This window comes from Pongo pygmaeus, chromosome 6, assembly GCF_028885625.2.
Source record: "Pongo pygmaeus isolate AG05252 chromosome 6, NHGRI_mPonPyg2-v2.0_pri, whole genome shotgun sequence".
Classification (NCBI taxonomy): domain Eukaryota; kingdom Metazoa; phylum Chordata; class Mammalia; order Primates; family Hominidae; genus Pongo; species Pongo pygmaeus.
The window spans coordinates 80,876,900-80,899,966 of NC_072379.2; the positions used below are offsets into that span (position 1 = coordinate 80,876,900).

The 23,067-nt window shown below is 47.5% G+C and overlaps 1 protein-coding gene and 1 long non-coding RNA gene across 5 annotated transcripts in view; one reads left to right on the forward strand and one right to left on the reverse strand.

Annotated features, from left to right (window-relative positions):
* The window catches only part of LOC129041315 (uncharacterized), a 51,220-nt gene that overhangs the window by 2,367 nt on the left and 25,786 nt on the right, over window positions 1–23,067 (forward strand). Inside the window, exon 1 of one of the 4 annotated variants that reach the window (XR_008503833.2) lies at window positions 7,429–8,186. The exons of 2 other annotated variants lie outside the window; for them this stretch is intronic. This is a non-coding gene — a long non-coding RNA (uncharacterized LOC129041315). One more of the 4 variants, XR_008503834.2, reaches the window with a different exon arrangement.
* On the reverse strand, window positions 651–6,147 carry DLX6 (distal-less homeobox 6). The gene is made up of 3 exons (XM_054496793.1): window positions 5,300–6,147; window positions 3,846–4,039; window positions 651–1,885 (listed from the first exon to the last, which is right to left on the reverse strand). The coding sequence occupies exons 1-3, from the start codon at window positions 5,730–5,732 to the stop codon at window positions 1,634–1,636; spliced, it is 879 nt and encodes a 292-aa protein (XP_054352768.1). The 5' UTR covers window positions 5,733–6,147; the 3' UTR covers window positions 651–1,633.

Consider the following 23,067-nt stretch of genomic DNA (forward strand, 5'->3'; position numbering starts at 1 on the left):
TAATTTGAAGGATGCCCAGGTCTGTAGCCATTAATTCTCGCAGTATGGGGCTTCCTGCTTATATGACGAAAGGACTTTTCATTTTCATTATTTCTGTGCTTTCCCCAAGATCGGAAGGATGTATTTCATCCAGGATGGTGCATTTTCCTACCTAGCTAGCTAGCAATGGGTTTTAAACATTAAGTAGGCATAATTGTGCACTCTACTCTCTATTTTTTTCTTTCCTATATTTTAAAAAACTGCATCCAAAGACAAATATGGCTGTATTATTTTGGCTGGGAAAAGGGAAAGGAGAATACTCAGTTTCAGCACTAGAAACTACTGTGATGTCTAGAAGTTAACTTGAGGATAGGTCATTTTAATGTTTAAAACGTAGATAAATGTGTAGAAATTACAATAAAAACATAATATGTAAAGAAAGCTGAAAGAACATCCATGGATAATGTTAAAGTACCTAAGACAAAGGCTAGCAGTGCAAACTGACATCTTTGCAGGCACTTGATGTTCATATATATATATGACTTCCCATATTAGGAAACAGGAATTTTTTAAGGGTGATAGAAAATTTAATGGGGGGAAGGGAAGTGAGGGAGGAGGGAGCAAAGAGAGGGACAGAGACACACAGAGAGAGAAATATACAAGACACTCTTAGCGTTTTGTGGCTTTTACTCCATATATGAAAGAAGACAAAAACATACAAAGTATATGTACAACTAAAATTGAACAATATATACAGAAATGTTTCTTGATATAAACGTCCCTATTAGCTTTGTGAATGCCACCAATTCACCTAGTAAAGGTGTCAAAGCAATAGAATGGCGATTTTGATTGTTTCCTCCGTCTTTCCTGATTCCAGTTCAGGGTTTGGGGGGTTGGGGTGGGGAAAGAGTGGTTTTTGTTGTTGTTTTTTTTTTAATCAACCATCATTCCTGGTCATTGCATTTTGATAAAACATGCAGCATTCCCTTTGTAGCAATGTTCTAATCTTACAGCCACTTTTTCCTTTTTCTTTAGAGAAGGGCTGTTATGTGAGGATTTTTCTTTTTCTTGTCAGTCTGGGAATGGTAAATAAAAATGCAAGAGTCCAAAATGCTTCTCTTTCACCATGTAATGTCTTAAACTCATTAAACAAGTAAAAACGCTGCCATGTTTGTGCAGATTCTTCTGGTTGGGGGAAAATCTGTTTTTAAAAAAAGTCATTTTGATGGATACTCCCAAAGAGAAGAAGAGACTCAGAGCCTGGATCCCAAGGGGTAAGAGAAAATATCCTTACAGTAAGGGGTTTCAGGAGTGCTGGCATAGAAACCAGTTTCTCTCTCACACATGCTCTTTCTCTCTCTCTGAGATGCAAGATCAATTACTGACGTTGCTCAAGAGAGAAGGTAAATGAGAAAAAAGGTGAAAAGGCAAAAAGAAAAGAAAGGTAGAAAGGAAAAGGAAAGAAAGAAGGAATGGAGGAAAGGAAGAAGTGAAAAGAAAAGAGAGGGAGAGAGAATGAGCCTAGTCGGCTTCTCGCCACACTTATGAGCTCTCTCCTAAGCCTGCTCCTTCGGCTCCTTTTCGCAGATACAAGCAGGTCCCGGATCCTCTTTTCCTTGTTCAGACGTTTCCCTAGGGTGTTCCCTTGGACAACTCACATCATCTGTGGTCTCTGCATCGTGTCCTGGTGTGGAGAGGAGTACCAGTGAGAATAGCCAGGCATGTAGCTGTTGGGGGGCATACTGACACCCTTGGCCGAGGCAGAAACGTCCCAGACTGGAGGCAGCGCTGGCGAGCGTGGGGACAGGGCCGCCGAGCCCTGGAGGGGGTCGCTCTCATGAGGATTACTGCCCTGCTTCAGCAGTTTCTTAAACTTAGAGCGTTTGTTCTGAAACCATATCTTCACCTGCAAGAAATGCAGCAATCATTAGGCCCATAAACATCAAACCAGTGCCTCTAGCATCACTTGGGGATTTGGAAGCAATACCAAAAAAGCAAAAAAACAAAAAACAACCACCGCCAACGCCTACAAGCCAAGTCCCCGCCTCCTTCCACCTCTTTCTAGCCTCTTACACTCCCACTTCCTCTAACCTACTAGGTATCTTGCCTGGATACCTAAAGTTATTGTAATTCTAGAATTGCATGCTAGCGTAGGTTTAAAACAACAGTATAAATAAGAAAAAACTGAATGAGATGACCAGGTCCAAAGCCTAAAGAAGGATTTTTAAAAGGAGCCCTTTCAAATCAAAGCCATTCAATTGAATGCACCTCCTCTGAAAGTCTTGTCATTTTACATAAAATTTAGTAATGTAAATTTAGTCTATGTAAAATGCCTATTTTACATAGTCATTTTCTCCCTGTACATGCGTAGAGATACCCAAAAGCTGTTATCTCTATACAGGTACAAGGAGCAAATGACTGAAGGAATTAAAGCCTGTACATTTATAACTAAATGCCTTGAATATATCTATGCATATATTGCATATGCCATAGATTATACATGAAGCATCTTTCTCCAGACAGAAATATATCCCCATAACCTTGAAGGGATTAAGGACTGCAGCTCCTTCATTCTCTATTTTGTATGTTGCCTAGTCAAACTGTGGTCAAGGATCATCACATGATTGTTAGTATAGTAACTAAAAGTCAAAGGGCTTCTGAAAATTAAACATGAATCGGGAATCTGGGATGGGAGCATATCTAGGCCAACATTTCAGATCTACTTTATTTGAAAAAGGAAATTTTATGGTGCAGCTTCCTTTAACTTTAAAATTCCCTAGCCATAAGAATCTACTTTTTCAAGAGGCATACAAGTCACTGAATAGCCGGAATCCCTTCATATCAAACCCCAAATATTATAAATAGCAATATGGAAAGAGAAAACAGGCTAAATTGAAAAAGAGCTTAAGGAACAACTGTCTTAAGTCAACACACAATCAGTCTGCAGCAACAGTCTCATAAAACCTGAGGTCCCCTTGCTGAAGATTACCTACATCAGATGAGGCCTACTTACTCCATGTAGATAAATTAATCAACAAAAACTGCAGGTGATTGCAGCCTGGCTTTTTGGCCAGGGTCCTAATATACTCACCTAAGCTCCTTCTTGTGAAATCTGAAATGCCTTCTATGGCTTTCAAATTAGTAGGATGGGAGAACTTCAGTAACCGTACTTAACTGTGGCTTCACCTGTTACAATTTTGGTAACATTTCTCTTTGATCTCCAACTCTGCCACTACACCCAAGTCCTGTGCTCCAGGGAGGCAGCTCAGACCACATCAGCCTGTCACCCAGATGACTTAACCACTGTGCTTAAGGAAATCTTCAGAAAAACCCTCCTTGACACTCCTAGGATAAATAGATTGCACTTTGGAGCCTTCACTAAACCTCATTGGAACCTATGCCTACTTTGTTTTTTCTTAGTTCATTTCACAAGTTTTCTTTCTGTGTCAATGAGTTGAAAACCTTATTAGTTCCCAGGGCCTACAAAAGGATCCTTAAAAAAGTTGAACCTTATTCTGCCTCCTGGCTTGTACACCTTTTTCTCCTAAATGTTTGTTCTCTTTCATGTTGTTCTGCTCTGGAATAACACTCAATTGAATTATGAGTTTGGTCACAAAAGGATTCTAGGCTGGGGTGGGGTCGCCGAGGGTTGGGAGGATGTGTAAATCCAATCCAGTATTCAATACCAGGTCATTCATTCCAAACTGTGTTGTCCCAGGAAAGTGCATAACTGGAGCAAAAGGCATTTGTCATTAAGCTCCTTCCATCCTTGGTTGACTAGGCCAACAATTCCTCCTGATGTGGTCCCTGCCCGATCTGCAAGCGGTACCAGCATTTCAGGGATACTTGGGCTTCTCGGGAATTACCTGTGTTTGTGTCAGTCCTAAGGAAGCTGCCAGTTCGGCTCTCTCTGGAAGGGCCAGATACTGTGTCTGCTGAAAGCGATGGTTTAAAGCCTGGAGCTGCAGGCTGGAATAAATGGTCCGAGGCTTCCGAATCTTTTTCCCTTTTCCATTGAACCTGATTTCCCCGTTTTCAATCACTGTAGTTTTTTGTTGATCTGCAAGCAAATAATACACAGGAGCGGTCACCCAGGAGGCTACTGCTGCCATCTCCCTGCTCCTGGTCTGGCATGCAACGAGTCTCCCCAAAGCCCAATAAGGGTTACCTCGAAAAATCCCTATGATGCCCCGACCTCTCTTGGTCCACTCTGCCCGTGTGCTCCCAGCGTCTGCGTAATCTCCTTGACCCAGTCCCTGGCCCTAACAATGTGCAGCGTCTGGGCCAAGGGAGCGCCAGAGGCCCTCAGACAAACAGCCCGCTTTGCCGCAGCGGAGGCGGTGCCGGAGGCTCTCTGGGGTGCGCAGCGCAGCAAGGCGGCAGCTGTCCGGGCGGAGCGGGGCCCCTGTGCCCGGCTTAACAGTACCTGAAGCTGTGCTTGAGCCACCCAGGTGTTTACGCGGCCAGTTGACTTGATGTCACCAGCTCCAAGCTCAGTGCATCAAGCATCCTCGGCATGTTTTGAAATGACTCTCCTGAGGACCAAATCCTCAAACAAAACACAACCAACAGCTCAGACCAGCCCACAAGCAGGCTGTGCCTCTCACGGCAACTTTGTCCCCCTCGGGTGCTGAGAACCATCAGCCCGAGGTTCTTTGCTTCGCCTCCACGAACAAAGGAGCAGCCAACACTGTAGCGAAAATTTAGATAGGGGGCCCGGTCAGGGATGAAGGTGAGGAACACTTTAAAGCCCACTGGAAAGAGCCTGACTGTTACTAGTTTAACCAGAGCGAAGGCCACGCCAGCTTCCCTCCGAGTCACTGAGGCGCACGGGGCGCCCCACGCAAAGTAGGCCACTGCCTGCCCAGCGTGGGCTGGGAAGCAAAACACGCTCCCCAGTTCCGGCCGAGAAATGTCCCCAGCCGGGTCAAACGTGGGTTACAGGCTGGAGGGAAGGAGCAAAGAAAAGGGCGCACAGACCCAGTAGGCTGGAGAGCGCAGTGTGGACCAACTCGTCGAGCGAAGCCTGCGCCGGGCGGGGGACTCAGCCCGAACTGTGCGTCGGAGGCAGGAGAGCGAGGCGGGCCGCGCCGCGCCGCAAGGAAGCTGAGGGTCCGCGGCGGCGGGAAGGGGCCCGGCTGGGAGAGGCCGGCAGGCAGGCGCCAGGCGAGCGGGCGCACACGGGGCCCGGCCAAGGGCGCGCGGGGCCGCCTGGGGGAGGGGGCCGGCGGAGGCCCGGGCGTCGAGGAAGTGAGCGGGGCGGGCGGGGTAGGGGGCAGTCGGGAGGCGGGAGAAGCGAGCTGCCCCAGCGGCCTCTCACCTGTGTCGTCCCCTCGCGTCTGGGCGGCTGCGCTGCTGTTGTGGTAGGACTGGAGGTAAGGGCTGTGCTGCGAGTGGCTCATGTAGGGGTAGGCGGCGAGCGAGCGGTGGTTGTAGGAGTTCCCTCCGCCCGACGCGTAGGGCGAGCCGTGGTGGTGGTGCTGGTGGTGGTGGTGGTGGTGCGAGCCGGCCGCTGCCGCCGCCGCCGCCGAGTGCAGGCAGTGCAGAGGGTAGTGCGCGCCTGCCATGGCCGGGGAGCTCTGCTGCGAGTGCGGCTGCGGCGGCGGCGGCGGCGGCGGCTGTTGCTGTTGCTGCTGCTGCTGCTGCTGCTGCTGCTGTTGCTGCTGCTGCTGCTGCTGCCCGAACTCCATGAAGGCGGATTTGGACGAGTCCTGGCCTTCCAAGCCGTCAGCCATCGTAGTCATGGTCATCATCAAAACTTTGGGGGCTGGAGAAAGCCTTCTCCCGGGTTTCCTCCACCCTCCCCCACTTGGCTCGCGCCGCTCTCCCCTCTGCAGCCACCTTAGCTCTTTGGATCCTTGCAAAAAAATAAAAAAAAAAAAATTTAAAGAGGGGGTGGAGGTGGTTCTCCCTCTCCCTCGCTCTTCTCTAATATATATATATTTAATATAAAGAGATATAGTGAGCGGGGCCTTGTTAACTCAAAGGGAGGAGGAAGGAGGAGGGATGGGAGAGGAGAGGGGGAGGGGGGAATCTGCTCTCCCCCCGCCTGCTTTCCCCCCTTGGATTTTTTGGGGGCTGGTGCAGTTTAAGGCAGAGATTTTAAGGTGGATTCTGCGAAAGTTGCGCGTCTGCTTTCAGACTTGATGCAGACGCCACGAGTCGAATGGTTTGTCTCCAAAGGGCAGTGCCTCCCCATTGGTCAGTCGCCCCCTGACGTCACAGGCGCACGGCTTCTACTGGCGTGTGCGCGGCTTGCAGAGTTCTTCGCCTACCTTCCGCAATTCCAATCCCAGCCGGAGCTGCAGCCGGGGGCCGCGCTGTGCGGCGCCTGGGGCCGCTGGGGAGGGAGGCGCCTCTGCCCGGCCTGCCGCCGATGCTTCCCGCCGCAGCTCGTGCCCCAAATCCCGGAGCCCCAGTTGCCAATATCTCAGCCTTGAAACAGCCAACTAGGGGCTGCTGTCTTTCAATCCCCTTGCACCCTTGTAGGCTGCCTGTGCTTAGAAGCAGTGCCCCCACCCCCGCATTTAAATCCAGGCCCCCCCTTTCTTGACCTCCCTTCCACTCTGGTCCTACTACACTCTTGTGGGAGCTCCTTGTCACCGTGGATTTTTCTAGACGTATTTTACTGAAACCACAGAAGGAAGACGAACTCTCACACCTGGGCTCCACCCCACTGGGGGTGGTAAAGAAAAAGAAAAATCAGACCCTGTTCTGGCTCGGTCCCTGCCGTTTCAGGCCGTATTTCTTATATATTGTACAAAAGGTTGGGTGGGGGGGCGTCTTTTTTTTCTTTTCAGAACGCAGCAGCGTGTTCTGAAAACGAATCGTTGGAGGACTGACAGTAATGCATTTTTTCCTATTGAAAACAGAAGCTACTGTAATGCTTTCAAATATATGCAAATGATACATGCGGTTAGTGGTTTGGCAAATCTTGATTACAATATAAACTACCCAAGTAAAAGTGCCTTCGTCCTAAATTTGTCTCTCGATTACAATTCCAATTGATTTTATTTTATTGTCAACATTGTTAATGATAAAAATAGAGTCGTTTTACAGTTATTTTTACTTTCTGGAAGGAGGCAATTAGAGTTCTAATCAGGAATACACAAAAATCTCCCATGATTAACTGCAGTACTTTGTTCAAATTGCTGCTATAAAATTCAGAACAATTTGCCTGTAATGATTATGGACTGGGTTTATTTTGGGAGGTGGAATAAAAGTGGATATAGCATAAATTATCCTCTAATTATACACCAGTGTCGCCTCAATTATCCTCTTATCAAAATGGTTGTCTAACAGCCGCATTTAGTTTCAATTCTCTCCTTTTTTTCTATAAAAAGAACTTCATACCTTGTTATTATTAATCCATTTATTATTTGCAAGGGGATTTATATCCGCACATCCAGGTGGTAGAACCACTTCTCTTTCAAAGATGGACTGGGGAAAGACATTAAGTTCGGAGCAGCCCAAGGCTGCGGATCTAGCCTTTCTCCCTCCGGTCTCCAGACCCACGCAGGTTCAGGCAACCAAGCAGAGACAGCGGAGCCCCGGCGCGTGGTTCATGCCTGGTCAACAGGTAGGAGGGCCGGTCTGGGGGCCAGGCACAGAGGAGGGCAGGCCCGCCCGCACCGGCGTCCAGGGTCCCGGGTTCCGGGTCCCGGGACTCGAGGAGGTCGCCGGCAGCCCGCGCTTCTAGAGGATTGAGATTGGGTGGACGAGACCTGAAGATCCTCTCGGTCTGGACCCCGACTTTCGGTCTGCTTAGAGACCTAAGCCGCGAGCCTTTGCCCACACGGAGAAACGTACTATCTAATATCTAACAACCCTGTACTGCCGTGTCTGGAGGCTGCGGGAAGGAGACTATGTCTCCCTTTGGGAAAACTACTGAGGACTTCTTTATATCCTACTTCTCCTGGACTCCATAAGTTACAGGACCGAAGGAAACAGAAATAGAGAAAAGGTGCCGCTTGCCCCTTTAACTCCAGAAAAGGGTGGCTGCAGATGGAGCAGCTTGGACTTTATTTTTACATTGCGAGAAGCCCGCCGGCAGCGGCTTATGCGAATTGATTTTCCCAGCTCCCAGCCCTGGGTGTCTAGCTATCTCCAGGACAGTTTGTTTTTTTCTTTTTCTGTCTTTCTTTCTTTCCTTCAATGTATCAGAAGACCTGAAGCTCGCTGCCCGCGAGTTTCCTCCGAGTTCCCAGGTCAGCGGCGTTTGCGCTCCTCTCCCCCTCCTTTTCCCAGCCCGTTGCGCTTAAGTTCTTGAGTCTGGGGAGCCGGTTCAGTAACTCTGAATTCATTTTTAAGTGGCGTGCCCTGTTCCCCACCTTTTAACAAGAGGTGCACTTTAACACGCGAACCAGTAACCCGATCTACACGTTTACAAATCGGCAATGAATTAAAACAACAACAAAAAAGCTTCATGGAAAAAGAAAGGTGGGCCAAGTAAGGGGGAAATGTGGGGGGTGGGGGACAGAAGGGAATGTCAGGAAAAGAGAAGATTTCCCACCCCTCCTTCCCACTCCCAACCCTAGTGCGCTCTCGGTACACGCGGGCTGCGCGCCGAGACTGTTTGTAATGTCCTCAGCAGGTAGACGTGGCAGTTTTATTGCTTTATACCCTGCAGCTTGTTGTTAACACCGTGAAGGCGTTTCACCCCCTACACCCCCACCCTGTGCTTGTCTATGTTTTTCGCTTTATGCTCGCAGGTGCACCGCTTTCCTCGCCAGCTTCCTGCAACTCTGGCTGCACCCCAAGAAGAGTATGTCGTGGCAGGGCCTCGGAAGGTCCCTGCAATTGAGCACTGTATCCAGAGTGCAGCAGCCTCTACTTGCAAGGGGATTTTTTTTTCTCATTTGTTTGATTGCTGAGGAAGCCGGGAAGGCTGGGATTGTCCGGGTTGTAGCTTCAGGGCTCTCAACCTTCCCCTAATAGTTAGTGGCTAAAATCCTTGCACTCTGTTCCAGTGAAGCAGCTGCACTGAGATGGTAGTTGTGGTGCATGGTAAAGGTGCTGCTGAAACCTGCTGGGCGACCCAGTCTGGGCTCAGAGGCAGTCAGGGGCTGGGAAGTGGAACGAGCGAGGGGTCCCACTTGGTGTGATATCTCTGCGCTTGCGGGATGGAATCTAAACTTCAGGCCTGACTATCAGACTTTCCTGCCAGTATCGAGAATGGAAAACTGGAGATAGTGTGACCTGCATACAACATGCCAAGGTGGCGCGCCACGAGTGGCTGCCAGGTGTGGCCTCTGCCACCGGCCACGGCGCATAGAGTTCGCGGCTCAGAGGCTATTTATCGCAGGGCCTCTACCGACAGTCATTTCTCTCCAATTGAACGCGGCAGATTGGCTTCCCAGTCCTTTATTCCGGTTTCGTGGGTGACGGTAATGAGCTGAAGTAAGGCGGTTGGAGTCACTCTTGTTTGCACTAGTCCAGCCCGCACTTCCAACCCTTCACCAAGGGGCAAAAACTCGGGTTCTTTGGGGCCTTGCAGGAAGACGCACACCTCAGGGGCTCAAGGCCCCGGCGCCGGGTTAGGCGCCAGCCGGGTCCTGGCTCCTGCTTCTTTGTCTCGCCCGCAGGGGAACGCGGGCCAACCCTTGCGGGTGGGAGGAGGAAGGCGGGCAAGGCCCTCGAAGTCTTTATCATTCAAAATAAAAGTAAACCCTGCAATCTGGAGTAGGAGGCCTAAGGCTCTTTTAGGGCTTGTAGTAAGTGAGGGTCATATTCACTAGGCAGGATTTGAGGCCTAAGCTGCTTTTTGCTTTTTAAGGTGTTGAGATGTTGGAATTTGTATTGCGAGTGTCAATGTTATTTACAGAGAAATGCTTGTGTATTGCCAACACAAGACCTCCCGGGTCCGCCGGAGGCCACTGTTGGAGGAATGGGCTCTTGGGTCAAAGAATCTCCTGCTGTTCCTGGTCTGGACCGGTGTTTGTTCACTCATGTAGGCCTGGAAATGCTTTGGGGTGCCCGAAGTGGTTTTGCAGCCTCACGGGCTGTAGAAGTACATTCAAACCAGGCAGGACCTGGATGGGTTTGGTTGCTAAGTTGAGCTCAGTTATCACTTTAATTCTAAAGAAATTAGACCTGGATAAATAGCCTTTGAATTCAAAGAAATAACTCAGTATTGACTTACATAGCCCCTTCTCAACGGGAGACATTGCTGAAAAAAAAAAAAAACAACTTGGTAGTCTTTTCCTCATTCAATATACTGTAAAACTCTGTTTGTGTATGTATGTAAGGAAAGGGTGCCTGATATCCTGGTAACCCGCACAACTTTCTCCCCTCCCCCAACACACATACAACAGTGAAAGCTCTGGGGCACATGGGAGCTGCCTCTTGCCAGTGATGGCATCTTCAGGAGTTGCAAAAGTATCAGTCTACACAAGGAAACAGTGAGTTTGGTGTTCTTGTCTCTGGTGATAAGCTGTATTGTCCATATTAACACCCTTCTCTCTTAGACTCCCCCAAATCCAGTTAAAAAGTGGCCTCAGTTTACCCCATGTTTAGAAAGAGTCTCACTTAAGTTTGGGGATAACATTTTCCTCATCTCTCTAGTCATAGGTCCCAAGAATAGCCAGCTAGGAAACTCTGACATGACACTGGCTCCCACAGGGGGCTTCACAGAGTTTTTCAAGACTGTCCAATTTGGAGAATGTTAACTATGCATGTCCCAACCTACAGGCTCCTTCTCCAGGCATTTTCAAACCTGGAGTCCAGTGGAGTTATGAAAACAAAGCTGACCAGCTTCTCAAACTAAACATCATTTGCCTTCTCCATGACTCCATTCCCAAGTGTGTGAGCACCCAAGGCTTTCTTAATAGAGGCAGCTGATGTGCTGGGCCCAGAATTGATTCAGGGGAAAAACAGCACATGTTTCTACGTTCCCTAAGTTTAGGATTGTATACAGAAGTCGACCTGCTTGTCTGCCCTCTCTCCTCAAATCCTCTCTCTTTTTTTCTCTTTTAACAAGCATAGGACCCCACTCCTAATACAAAAACACTCCTCTTTCTCTAAGCCCAGGAAAAAAAGGACTCAACAATGTTTAAACACTTAGAATAAAACAAGTTAAATGCTGATGTCTGTCTTTTCAATCTGTAGGCTGTGCTAAGGTTGAGCTCTCCATATTTGCCCTGATGGGAAATATATCAGGGCAAAGGGAGAAGGGAGGGGGTGTTAGAAGTCAGCTTTAAGCAAGCCAGTCTTTGGAAAGCAGGACCCCTGACCATTGGAGGATAAATACAGCCCTATAGTGGTAGGGAACAAGTATCAACAGGAAACAGTAGACTATTTTTAGGCATAATAAGGAGTTAATATAGCTGTCTTCCTAAATGCCTCCAAGCATCTTCTGTTTAATTCCTTCATCCCTTCATCAGCAGTAACAATAGCAAGGTCACAGAAAATGCCTAACATTAAAGGAGAGCCCTGCTTGGGACAACTCCTCAGAAAAACCTGGGATGAAAACATCCCCTGGCTATCATGTTGGTCCTCTTGTTATAACAGAAAAATAAATGAAAACCGTTTTTCATGAGAAAGAGAGAGGGTGAGTTTGTTCTGTATCTGACTACTCTTGTGATATATATGAACTGGTGGCTTTTATACTCATACCTGTTCATAAATACTCCTTATCTCCTTTATTTGGGAACATCCCAATAAATGGAAATGTAATTTATTAGTTTTTTAGCAAAACTGTTTTAGAGGGCAACAAATTTGAATGCCCTTAGAAGCTAAGGTTATTTGTTTTTGTTTTTTCACATTCCATTCTCCCAACTGTGCCCATTCATTCTCTCTCTCTTTCTTTCTCTCTTTTTTCTTGTTCAGAAAAGAGACCCCTTTAAAGCACGCACGCGCGCATGCACACACACACACACGCACACACACACACACACATATCTAGGAGAAAGAGAGCCGCCTTCCCACTACCCTGGGAATGGAATAATTACTTTTTTTTTTTCCTGGTAGGTTTTACAAATTTTGTGCAGAGAGCCAAAATGCTCCTCATCCCTTGCACTCTGTCGAGTGGGGCCCTTCCCCCACAGAGCTCAAAGCCTCCAATTCTTTAAATACACATTGAGAGGTTGCATCCATTTTGCTGGTTCATATTTGGATTCACTGTCTTTACTCGCATACTTTGTGAGGAGGGAAGGAGAGAATGGGACAAAAGCAGGGGACATAGAAAGAAAGAGAATTAGAAAAAATATGAGAGTGGACAAAAGTGTATGAGTATGAGTCGGCTTCCTTTTGTGTTTAAGTTTTCTACCTGGTCCTGTTTGCTAGGTACCATTGCCCTACAATGCTAATTGCACAACAAATGAACAAAACTAGAGCTGATAAAAGCAGCCCTGTTACCTGCAGATCTATGCCATGTACATTTCCTCCAGGGCCATTAGGTGGAGATGGGGGTGGGGGTAGGGCTGAAGGTGGGGGGCCTAGACCCCCCCCAAACCAAGCTCTTCATCCACTAGTCTTCTACCCACTTCTCCTCCCTGTTTCCTAACCTGCTTTCCCCTCAAACAGCCTGGGCATCACGCTGCCGACCCTAACAGCTGCTAAGTCGAAGCAGGAGAACCCTTCAAAAAATACTACACAAGAGGTCACCCTCCCCAGACAAAACGAGCCACTATAAGAACGATGCTCAAGGGGCTCAAAAGTCTGGGGCCCAAGAGTTTAAAAAGCAAGGGTAGCGTTTCAGGATATCAGTTCAGCAGTCTCAAATGACAGGCAGGAATCCTGGGCTCTCCATGGGGCTGGGATGAAGGAAGGGAGGAGGGACAGGAGCCGAGAGGCCCGGCAGAAGCAGAGGGCGACTGAACGCTCGCGCCGCAGCTGGCTCCCACGCGCTGCCGTCTGTGGGGAACCAGGGGCCCTATAATGGAATTCAGGAGGCAGAGATCCTCCGAGAGCCAGCCGCTGTCTTGTACAGATTTGTAGAGAAACCCTCACTGTAATTAAAACCGTACAGTCAGATTAATTCAATGTGTTGCTCGGCAGCGTTTTTAATAATAAAAATCCGCTTTAAAATTGAATTAAAGTCGAAGAAAATTTCTGCGAGATTCGCCGGATTTGCCAGCTTTCATTGAAGCCAGCCTGGGCTGGACTTAGGTGGTGGATGCATATGGTAGTGTCATCCCCCTCCCCCAAACCTCACCACCCCTGACTGGGGAGGTAGATATGGGGATGCGGGGGCTGATCAGCACGGGGTGCCAGTTTGGCCGCTGGGCTGGGTCTAGGGCCTGGGGTTAACTCTTCTGAGCTCAGGCTATGCACAGATTTTTGACACCCAGGATTACCCTCCCTTACTACGCTCTCTGTGAAGTTCACTGCTCGGGAAAGGCGGGTGGTGGGGGGGGGGGTGCGTAGAGAAAGAATAGAGCCCTACTGTATCTTGAAGCAATTTCCCACTGTGTGTTGCCGCGGGAGCTGGAGGTTGGAGCCCTCTCTGGCCGCTTGAGTGACAGACAGGAGAAAGTTGTGGTTCTCCCACGTGCCCCCCACCCCCTTCTTGAAAACATTCCAAAAATTAAGAGCATCATTTCAAGCGCACTGTCAAAATGTCTCCCAAGCTTTGATTTGGCTGGCCGCCCCTTTTTTTCCCTCCCCTCCCCACTCCACATCCTTTGCGTTTCGCGTGGTCGTGAAATAAAAGTTAGTATTATTATGCTTTTCCTTTTAAAGGTTAGAGAGCTGGGAGCTGAAAACTTGCTCCAAAGTTCCTGCGAGACGTGGCAACTGAGTCCTAACTGAGAGACTCTCACTTGAGAGGGGCTTAGGGGTTAGGGTAGAGAGCTGCACCGGGGTCTTTCTCGAGGCCAAAGGGATTTTTAGGGTTTTAGGCTCTTTCCTCCCCGACGGATCCGGCCATTGCTGTGGGCTCCTGGGTTGCTGAATGCACACGCGCGCGCGCGCACACACACACACACACACACACACACAACCTAGGACGCAAATTCTCTAACGAGTTAGTCACATCATCAAGCCTGGGAAAACAAAAACCGCTGTGGGTCCCTGTTCCTCCGGCAACAGCGCGCAGACGCTTTAATTGCCGCAAATTGTCACTCTGTCCCCTTTTCATTTTCTCGCTCCTTCGTTTATTTTTAGTACACTTCAAATGCCTACACATTTCCCTAGTAAGGAGAGCACGGAGCAATTATTGCCTTTGCCTTCAGGGCCTGCTTTGCCAATCACTGAATGGGGATGGAGTAAACAGGGCGAAAAGCGAGGTGCGTTATTGGTTTTGCCTATTTCAGTTGAGGACGGCAAATAACTCTCCCTACCGCTCCACCGCTCCTTCTTTGCTGGGTCCCAATTATCTGGAAGAAAGGAGATGCGCCCCCCTCCCTCCTGCTCCCCATCACACCCCACCCCATGTGCGCCAAGTTTTACTCGAATCCAGCAAATCCCGTCAGAATTGGCTGGTTCCTCAGAGAGTAGTTAGGAAGAGAATTCTACAGGGACCCAACTCTTAATTCTGTATTGAATAGAAAGACCCATCATGGCAGGCACTTTTCCTACCCCTACGCAGGAGCATAGGGTCTTTTTTCTTTGAGGGCTACTTGGGAAATAGAGGCCCCCAGGCAGGTGATAGATAGGCCCCAGAGGCCCCTTCTCCATCAAGGCAAGCTTTTAGATTGGTTTGGAGCAGTTCGGACTGTCTGTTAGAGCGGCTATCAATTGATATGGCTGTTGTTCTCAATATTAGGCAGGAATTCTTAAAGGAGTACTTCACATTTCACGGTGAAGTGTTGTCTTGAATACTACTGAGGTCCGTTCTGCACCCTATGGTTTCTTTTCTCTGCTTTCATGGGACAAGCAGAGCAGTCTGGGATGGGGAGGGAGGCAGGTGTCGGCTGCAGCAGCCAAGGGGGAGGCATCAGGCATCCTGCAGATGGATCCGAAACAAATCAGTGCGGGATTAACTTGTGTGTCCGCTCAATTGTCCCCAACTGCAAAAGCAGCTTGGGCCACGCTTGCCGGGGCGGGTTTGAGTTACTTACTTGTCCTGGGCGCGCGGTCTTGGCCCTGCCCCGGCCGGGGCTGCCTGGGACCTGGGACCCGGACCCGGGACCCGGGACCCAGCACCTGTCAGGCTCCAGGTCCAGCTGGTAGGACGTTTTAAAGGAAGGCAGTGAATATAAACTACTTCATTCCCCCCTTCTCTTCTCTCTTTCTCACTCTCTCTCTCTCTCTCTCTCTCACACACACACACACACACCTCGTATTTCTTTTTTATGAAAACATTTACAAAAAAACTAATTTCAGATCGTGGAAGTAAATTTCATGCTAGAATATATTTTACAAAACATGTGATCTTTCGAGGCCGGAAGATATTTAATTAAAACCATACTTGACAAGTTGAGTTTCAAAGCGAATTCACACCAGTGCGGAAGGCTAATTCATATTCAAGATGTAGGCTGTAATTCAAGTTGTTTGAAAACGCCGTCCGGGGCAACGTGCAGCTAGCTCTGCATGCTACCTGCCCAAGCGCCGGTGGACTCCAGAATCCTGCGCTTGGAACAACCGCCACCTCCCCACCCCCAACCCCGCTCCCGCCACGCTCAGCTGTCAGCTGCCCTCCAGTGCACAGGCTTGGGTTAGCTCCCAGGAGAGAGAGGGAGACAGTGGGAGAGGAAGAGAGACAGAGAGGAGACAGACAGAGAGAGAGAGAGAGAGAGAGAGAGAGAGGAGAAAGCTTCCTGGAGCACATTTAGTGTCCTTAAAATAACTCCCGCAAGGCGGGGGTGTGGGGGCTAGGCACACGGGACCCACTGGGGGAGCAGGTAGGGGCAGATGGAAAAGATACCTCCTGGAGGCTCAGTGGGACTGATGAGGGTCCCTAGCCTCCTAGCCTCCTTCTTGCCTCCTGGCTGACCCATGCTAGAGGAAAGGGAATCCCCTGAAGCTACCTCCAATCCTAATGACCCAAAACATGGGGGGTGGGATGGGGATTGTTCCGCCCATCTGATTTGTGGGCACAGCTCTGAATCCTCAGGAAAAGGCAGACTCTGCACTGTAGACTGCATGTCTGCAGTCATTGTCCTCAATAATTTCCCTCTTTAACCTCCTTTGCTGTTTCCTATTAATTTGACCAGTCTTAAATCAGAGGGGCTTTGCTACATGGGAAGGAAATGCTCCCAGCTCAGTGTGTGAATATATATATATATAGTTTTTTAATCAACTAGCCTTGCTGGCATAGGGTGCTAACGGCCAGCCATGACAGTGGGGAATGAGAAGGAGCCAATGGGAGGTCAGCACAAATGTGAGACAAAGAGACTTTGCAGGGCAGTCTAGGTGGGAGTTGAAGATGCCTGTGAACAGCAGCTCCAGAGCCTGAAGTTGTGGCCAATGATGGGTTCCTGGTCACTGTCCAGAGCTCACACTGCAGTGTCCCTCTCTAGACCCCCCAGCCTGCTGATCTTTCCTTCTTCAGAGATGACAGAGAGTTGTCATCAAAGTTAGCCTTATGGATGATCTGAAACCTGCCTTAGAAAGAGACCAGGACATGAATTTGAGACTTATGTTCGTTCAATTTTACCTAAAATGCTCAAGAAGAAAAATTTCTTCGTTTATTCCAGCCACTTATAGGACAAGGAAAGATAATTTTGCTTTAATTGAGGATTGTGACAATTATTGATTGGCTAATGGACCTTTTTTTATGGTCTATATTTCCTTTCAAACACACCATTATTATCCTATTCCTTAAAGCACAAAGAGAAGTCTATTATAAGAAAAAGTGTTCTAAAATCCAAAGTGTTCAAGAAGTATTTTAGACAACATGGCTATCTCATTTTGCAGCCTTATATGATTGAAGTCAACACTCTTTTGATTTTATTGGGCCAGTTTAGAGAAAGCTTACCTTTTTCAAAGACAATCCCAAAACACTATTGTGAGAAAGTTTGTTGTTCTATACAGAAACTACCAGCTGGCATTTCTGCAGGTTCGGTAGGTATCTCCTTATTTGAAAATAGACATGGCTATTGGAAGCTATATGCTTACATGATATGTGACATAATATTCATTGGTCAAATAATATTGATTTTAGATGAGCAGGTAAGACCTTGAGGTCACTTTTTAGTGTCTTGCATTTTGGAGGGCTGGGGTGGGGCTCTGGTTCACATTCTCAAAAAAGAAACAAAAAGCCATGTTATAATCATAGGCCTGGAGGGTGACAAAGACCTAGAGACAAACAGAGGCATTGCTGAGGTGCTTTTAAGCATGACATTGTTTAAGCTGAGTACTAAAATGTATGTACTTGACCAAATGCATTTGAAGCCTAATCCTACATCAGAGACTTGTGAATTGCACAAAAGGGGAGAGGAACTGCAAATGAAAATCCCCACATGTTTTATTTCAGTAAGAACAAATGGTTTTCTTGTTACAGGGTGTGAGCACTCTTAGGGACGCTGGAGGCCCATGTGTAGGCAGCAATTCTGGCAGGAATATATAGTGAGAAGAATACAAGGTGGTTGGTTGGTAACGGTCAGAATGGTGCTTCGGGAAGGGCAGGGAGCCGCCTTGGTGTGCAGAAGGGGCAGGATGGGTAATAGTTCCCAGCTGGCCCACCCTTTCTATAGCCCCAGAGAATCTCATCTTTCTAGCCTCAGAGCATGGGTGGAGACAAGAGGCCTAGCCATGGTGGTGATTCATGCCACTTCTCTACCTTTCTCTTTTCTGCCTTTCTAAAATTAGCAGCATTTCACAGAGGAGGGAGCTAACACATGGCCCTCACCCCATAGACCACTTTGGTGTCTGGGAAAGGGAGAGAGATGAAACACAGGTGTTCTAGTTTCCATCTCCCTGGCCACCACGTGTGGCTGGGGATGAGGTGGAGAAAGGGTGGGTTTGGGTTGCTTTCTCAGTCTGGGTTGCTTTCTCAAGCCAGGCCTGCACCGGTAATGTTTCTGCTTTTGAGGCTCCTTTGGTTAATGAAGTAGGTGTGATTTTCATGTGACAGGTAAGGCTGGGAGAGATTCAGCTTTGGCCCTAGCCTCAGGGCTCCGAAGGCAGCAGTCCCAGGATTCCTTGACTTCCCGCCAGAGCTCTTTAAACAGCCCCCTCTCTCCGGCCTTCTAACTTTTTCTTAAATTCTGAATAGTTTAACCCTTGTTTGTAGTAATGTAGTTGTAGTTCTAAACCGTGTCAATTTCCTACAGAAATCTTCCGTGTCTAGGCGAGAATCAATACTAAAACACTCTTTTTTATTTTTAAAGTGGGTTTTAAAGGCCTATTGTGGGGAAACCGAGATGTCAATGTGACCTGGAGGCGCAGTAGGAGCGAGATTCCATTGGCGGCCGCGGCACAGCCTAGGCTGCGCCGGAGTCGGCTCACGTGCGAGCCTTATCATGCAAATCCGACGGCTCGGGCATGCGCACTGCATCCCTCAGGTACCCGCCTTCGTCTGGTAGTAGGGACTAAGACTTCCAGATGCGCAATAATTAGGTTTCCTCATTAAACAAAGGTTTCCCCATCATTCCCTCCTCCCACCGTTCTCAGCGTGGGAGCTCCTCACCAAAGCAAGCTGCTTACCCGTCTCCCCCAGCCCCACCTCCCAGTCCCAGCTCTCCAGCCACCACCACTACTTCATCTTAGGGTCCATTTAGGGCCCTCTGTATTCCTCGCCATCATTTTTTTTCTTTTGACCTCCTATACAGGATATTAAATTCGAATTTTCCCCTCGTTTTAGGTCCGCTTCCTCACCTCTCCTTCCCAAAGATAAAAAATTCCCTACCGATCGGTCGATCCTGGGTGGGAAGAGGGCGTCAACACCGCCGGTCCCTCAGCCTCGGCCCACTCCGCCCCTCCCTGGCCGTTTCGGTTTCATGCTGAAGTGCTGAACTTAGGTGTCCCAGGAACTCGACGGGCACTAAAGCTAGTCGCCGGCCAAACCCAATCCCCCCTACCTCCAGGCATCAGCCTGGGCTGCTAAGAAGCCCAATGCGGGCATCTGTAGCCCCTCGACCACCCCCAACCCCAGTGTGGAGGGCGCTGCTCTTCGATTCTCAGTGCCCACCTCGGGAAGAAGAGTGCTACACAGGGAAGGGCTCCAGGAGTGTCCTCTAACCTCCTCCAAGACCCCCTGTGCGGGCATGGGGACCTCAGGGATCCATCTCCTCGGAGCAGGAGAATGTCCTTTTCTGGAAAGAAATCTCAGTAGGCGAGAAATAGGCACGGTTATGTTCGAAGCCTCCCGCGGGAAAGCTTCGTGGCAAGGTTCGTAGTTGAGCCTGACCCGCGCGCGGCGTCGCGGCGAGGACCGCGCCCACACGCGCTCCTGGAATCACAGTTAGCTCTTTCTTCCTGGCAGAAACAGGCATCGCTGCTCCGGCTTTCAATTACTCTCAGCTTATCTGCAGGGCGAACCGATTTGTATTTTTCCAGCAGAAACCTCCTGTCCCGGATACCCCCAAACTCCCCCTTCCCCCTCATCCAACCTTAACCAAGAGAAGGGAGAGATAGGGGTTTGATTCTCTGATATGACACGAATAATTGTCACATCATGTAGCTTCCTACATCTTGGTTTTAATTTTCAGTGAACCAAACAAAGATATTTGCAATTTTAAAATAAGCACTCGATTTAATAAATGGGAACATTGTGCAGGGAAGACTGTGCTCCCCCCGCCCCCCAGCCCCTTCAGAAGACGTTATTAGCTCTGACAGCATGCCGCTCAGGTTTGCGGAGAGGATTTTGTAAAGGGATGACAGACAGGAAGGCCAGCAATCATGGGCTCCTTGGGCTGAAGCTTTTTTTCTTTCTTTCTTTCTTTTCCTTTCTTTTTTTTTTTTTTTTATCAGAATGTTCTGTTCGATGCCATTTATCCTTGATGATAGAAAATTGCGCTGTTGCCAGGACGCTGCTGCTGCCGCAGAAATAGAGGGCAGGAGCCACATTTCCATTTTCCGGCTTGAAAGCTATTCAAATGAATTTGCAGGGGGGTGGGGTGGGGGGAATCTAGCGATAAACAAATGAGAATAAATCGAGTTCCCCTTTCCATTCTTTTCTTTAAATGGGTAGCTCTTCATTTCCTATATAAAGATTTTTGTTCATCAGTGTTTGTGAATATCTGGGAGATAGTGTAAGCCAACGCACAATTTATTTTGATGCTCTTAAAGTGACTAACCACATAAACATTTAAAAAGAAGTGCATGTCTAAATATATATAAAGTATAAGAATTATATATACATAGATCACGTACATAACATACCTTCACTCAATTCCAAACTACAATGAAAGATAAACTCTTTCAGTAGCGTTTCAATTCAATATAATTTGCAAGCACTGCTGGCTATTGATAGTTATGGACTTATTACTAGTTGTGTACATACAAGTATTGCTAGATGGAATAATTTTAAGGCCCTCGTCCCATGTTATGTATTTCAGGATACTATATAATTTAATTACCCTTACATCTTTACTAATTTAAAAACATTCATCTCTTTAAAGATATATAGATATACAGATAGATATAGTTAAGTTATCCTCTATTATGTGTCTCTTTTAAGTTAATTTTCCAAATTTACCTTTTAAGTTTTGTTTCTAAGTTAGGAAATACAAGAGTTGGTATGTTGTGACCTTAAAAATATGAAATAGAGGCTGAAGCCTGTGTTTCCCTTCCTCAAAACTTAGATTCTTTGCCAGTTGAAAAAGATCATGTATTGAACTCAAGGGATCACATCCAAAACAGGACATTTAAAAATGAGATCTTAAAAAAAACAGCCTATAACACACACACTCTATTTCTCTGTCTCTCTCTCTATATATATGTATATGTATATTCTGTCTGTCTGTCTCTCTCTCTTTTCTCTCCCTGTCTCTCTCTCTCCCTCCCTCTCTTTCTTTTTAAAATAAGCTCAGGTAGATCTAATCTAATCCACTTCCAAGGCCTGAATTCTTAACTTTAGAAATCCCAGATTTGATCTCCATACAGAATCCTGTACGGAACTGGTGAGTTGATTTCTGGACTTGGATACCTCATAGATATTACATATTAATAAAGATCCAACCCTAAAATCTGGGTTTGCTTCTTCCTTGACATATATATGTATATGTATATATATGTGTGTGTGTGTGTGTACATGTATATGTGTACACACACAGACACATACACACACACATTAGCAATGTCTTGACAGAAGCTATAAAACTTATGGGGCCCTCACTGTGTTTTAATAATTAAATAACTTTTATTGAATTATAACACTAACGTTTTGTTCCAAAGTTATACAGGCTGTTAGGAAATTTTCAATGATATAAAGGCCTTTAGGAAATTTTCAATGATATAAAGGCCTTTAAGACGCAACGACTAATGGTATTCAAGATTTCAGATAGTAGTTTAAGCTTCAAAAAAATCCGACATTTTAAAACTTCACATTTTTTAAACGAATCATGGGTCCCTCACTACTATGATTTTAGCTACATGACTGTTTCCCCGTGATAGGACACCGCTGGGCAAACCAGGGCTGCACAGACAATAATAGTATAAAATTAGAAAGAGAAAGGCAGAGGGTGAGTTGTTATTGATGTTCCGAACTTTTCCGATAGAATGTTCAGGCGACTTCTTCCAGGCAGCCACAATTCCTAGTTACAGATTCCGAACAATCCTTGTTATGGATTCCAAACAATCTTAGTTCAGCTGAAAATTTCCTTGTTAAGAAATTCAGGATAATAATGAGAAAACAGTTGACACCGTCAGATGAAGCTAAATAATGCAAGGAAACGGCCCAAGAAAGTCCAATTTGCTTGTTTGTTGTGGTGAAAACAGTTAGGGGGCGAGCAAAGAATATTTAGGTACTGAGATTCTGTCTCCTTTATTCTTGGCCCTGGGAATTGTGTTCTGGACCAAAAGCTTCACCACCCAACTCCTTTTCCAGTTGAGGCAACTCACAAGGTTCTTCGGGTGAATTTCCCCTTCAGGTAGGAGCTTGGGGTGGGCAGTGGGAATCCGGCGCCGCCAGGATCGCAGAGGCGAAGGTGTAGGTGCTGGGTTGCGGCTGCCGGCGCTCCAGCACGTGGGACCCCCTTCCCAACTCCCTAGAAAGAGCCTGACTCCAAGCTCCCCGCATCTTCCAGCTCCACGCGGGACTGGTATAAGGGACGTTAAGAAATAGTAGGTGGAATTTCCTTGGGTGCCAAGGCAGGGGTTACGCAGCAAGGATCCCCGGTCCCCTGGCATGCGGTCGTGTAGAGAACTCTCTCCCTGTTCTACCCTGCACTACCTTCATCTCAGGTCACCTCCTGGGCTTTGGCCGAGTAGCGAGGACAGGTTTAGAGTGTGGCCTCCAGCCAGGGCAGGAAAGGAAGCGGGAGGAAATGGTGAGAGAAAAGACAGGGCGAGTGCTAACCTAAAAGAACTTGGAAGAGGAAACATGAGGAAGTTGTCCGAGAAATTCTGTACCCTGTGAAAAAGCAGGGCTCAGCTGGTTGAATGGGCTGCAGGTGTTGGGACTTCTTCTTGTATGGATGTCTTTGTGTGGCTAGGCTTGCAGAGTTGTGGAAAAGTTGAGCTTTGGGTAGAATTGTATAAGCCGAGAGTGGAAACCGTGGGGTCACATTCCAGGCTGAGAAAACCTTCACCCCCAGCCCCGCAATCTTGTTCTCCCATAGAGTACTGAGTCCAAATAAAATTGCAAATTGGGCTACACTGTGGCGCGCCCTCTTCTAGGTAATGCAGGTAAAATCACAGTCACGTTTTTGGAGGAGAGGAGCTTCTCCCTTCCCAAGTAGTGTGTACACTAAGCATTAAAAATAAAAGCGATTTTCTTTTCACCTTCTGAGATCCCAGGAATACGGGACTTGCCTTTTCTTCAACAAAAGAGCAAGCAATTCTGAAAGGCTGCCGAAACACTCACCCTTTAGGGGTTCCAGTATCCAGGAATGTAACATGCAGTGGAAACACAAAAGCTCAACATTTTGATATTTTAAAAGATTTCCCCCTCTTTTAAATCCTCCTTATAAATGCCTGGTTGTAGCAATGTGAAAGTGCTTTCTTGTGAAAACATGCAGCAGGGTTCCTTTCCCTTTTCATGCATACTAGCAGCTGCAAAACATTCCAAATGAGCTAAAAGGTCATTATGGAGACTATTAATAA

What these genes read in the sequence shown, in the direction of transcription:
- DLX6 (XM_054496793.1), bottom strand. Translation starts at nt 5,732, where the DNA reads ATGATGACCATGACTACGATGGCTGACGGCTTGGAAGGCCAGGACTCG. An exon ending in GACGCGAGGGGACGACACAG is followed by an intron (nt 4,040 to 5,299) that starts GTGAGAGGCCGC and finishes ATTTGCTTGCAG; the next exon opens with ATCAACAAAAAACTACAGTG. An exon ending in TAGGACTGACACAAACACAG is followed by an intron (nt 1,886 to 3,845) that starts GTAATTCCCGAG and finishes CATTTCTTGCAG; the next exon opens with GTGAAGATATGGTTTCAGAA.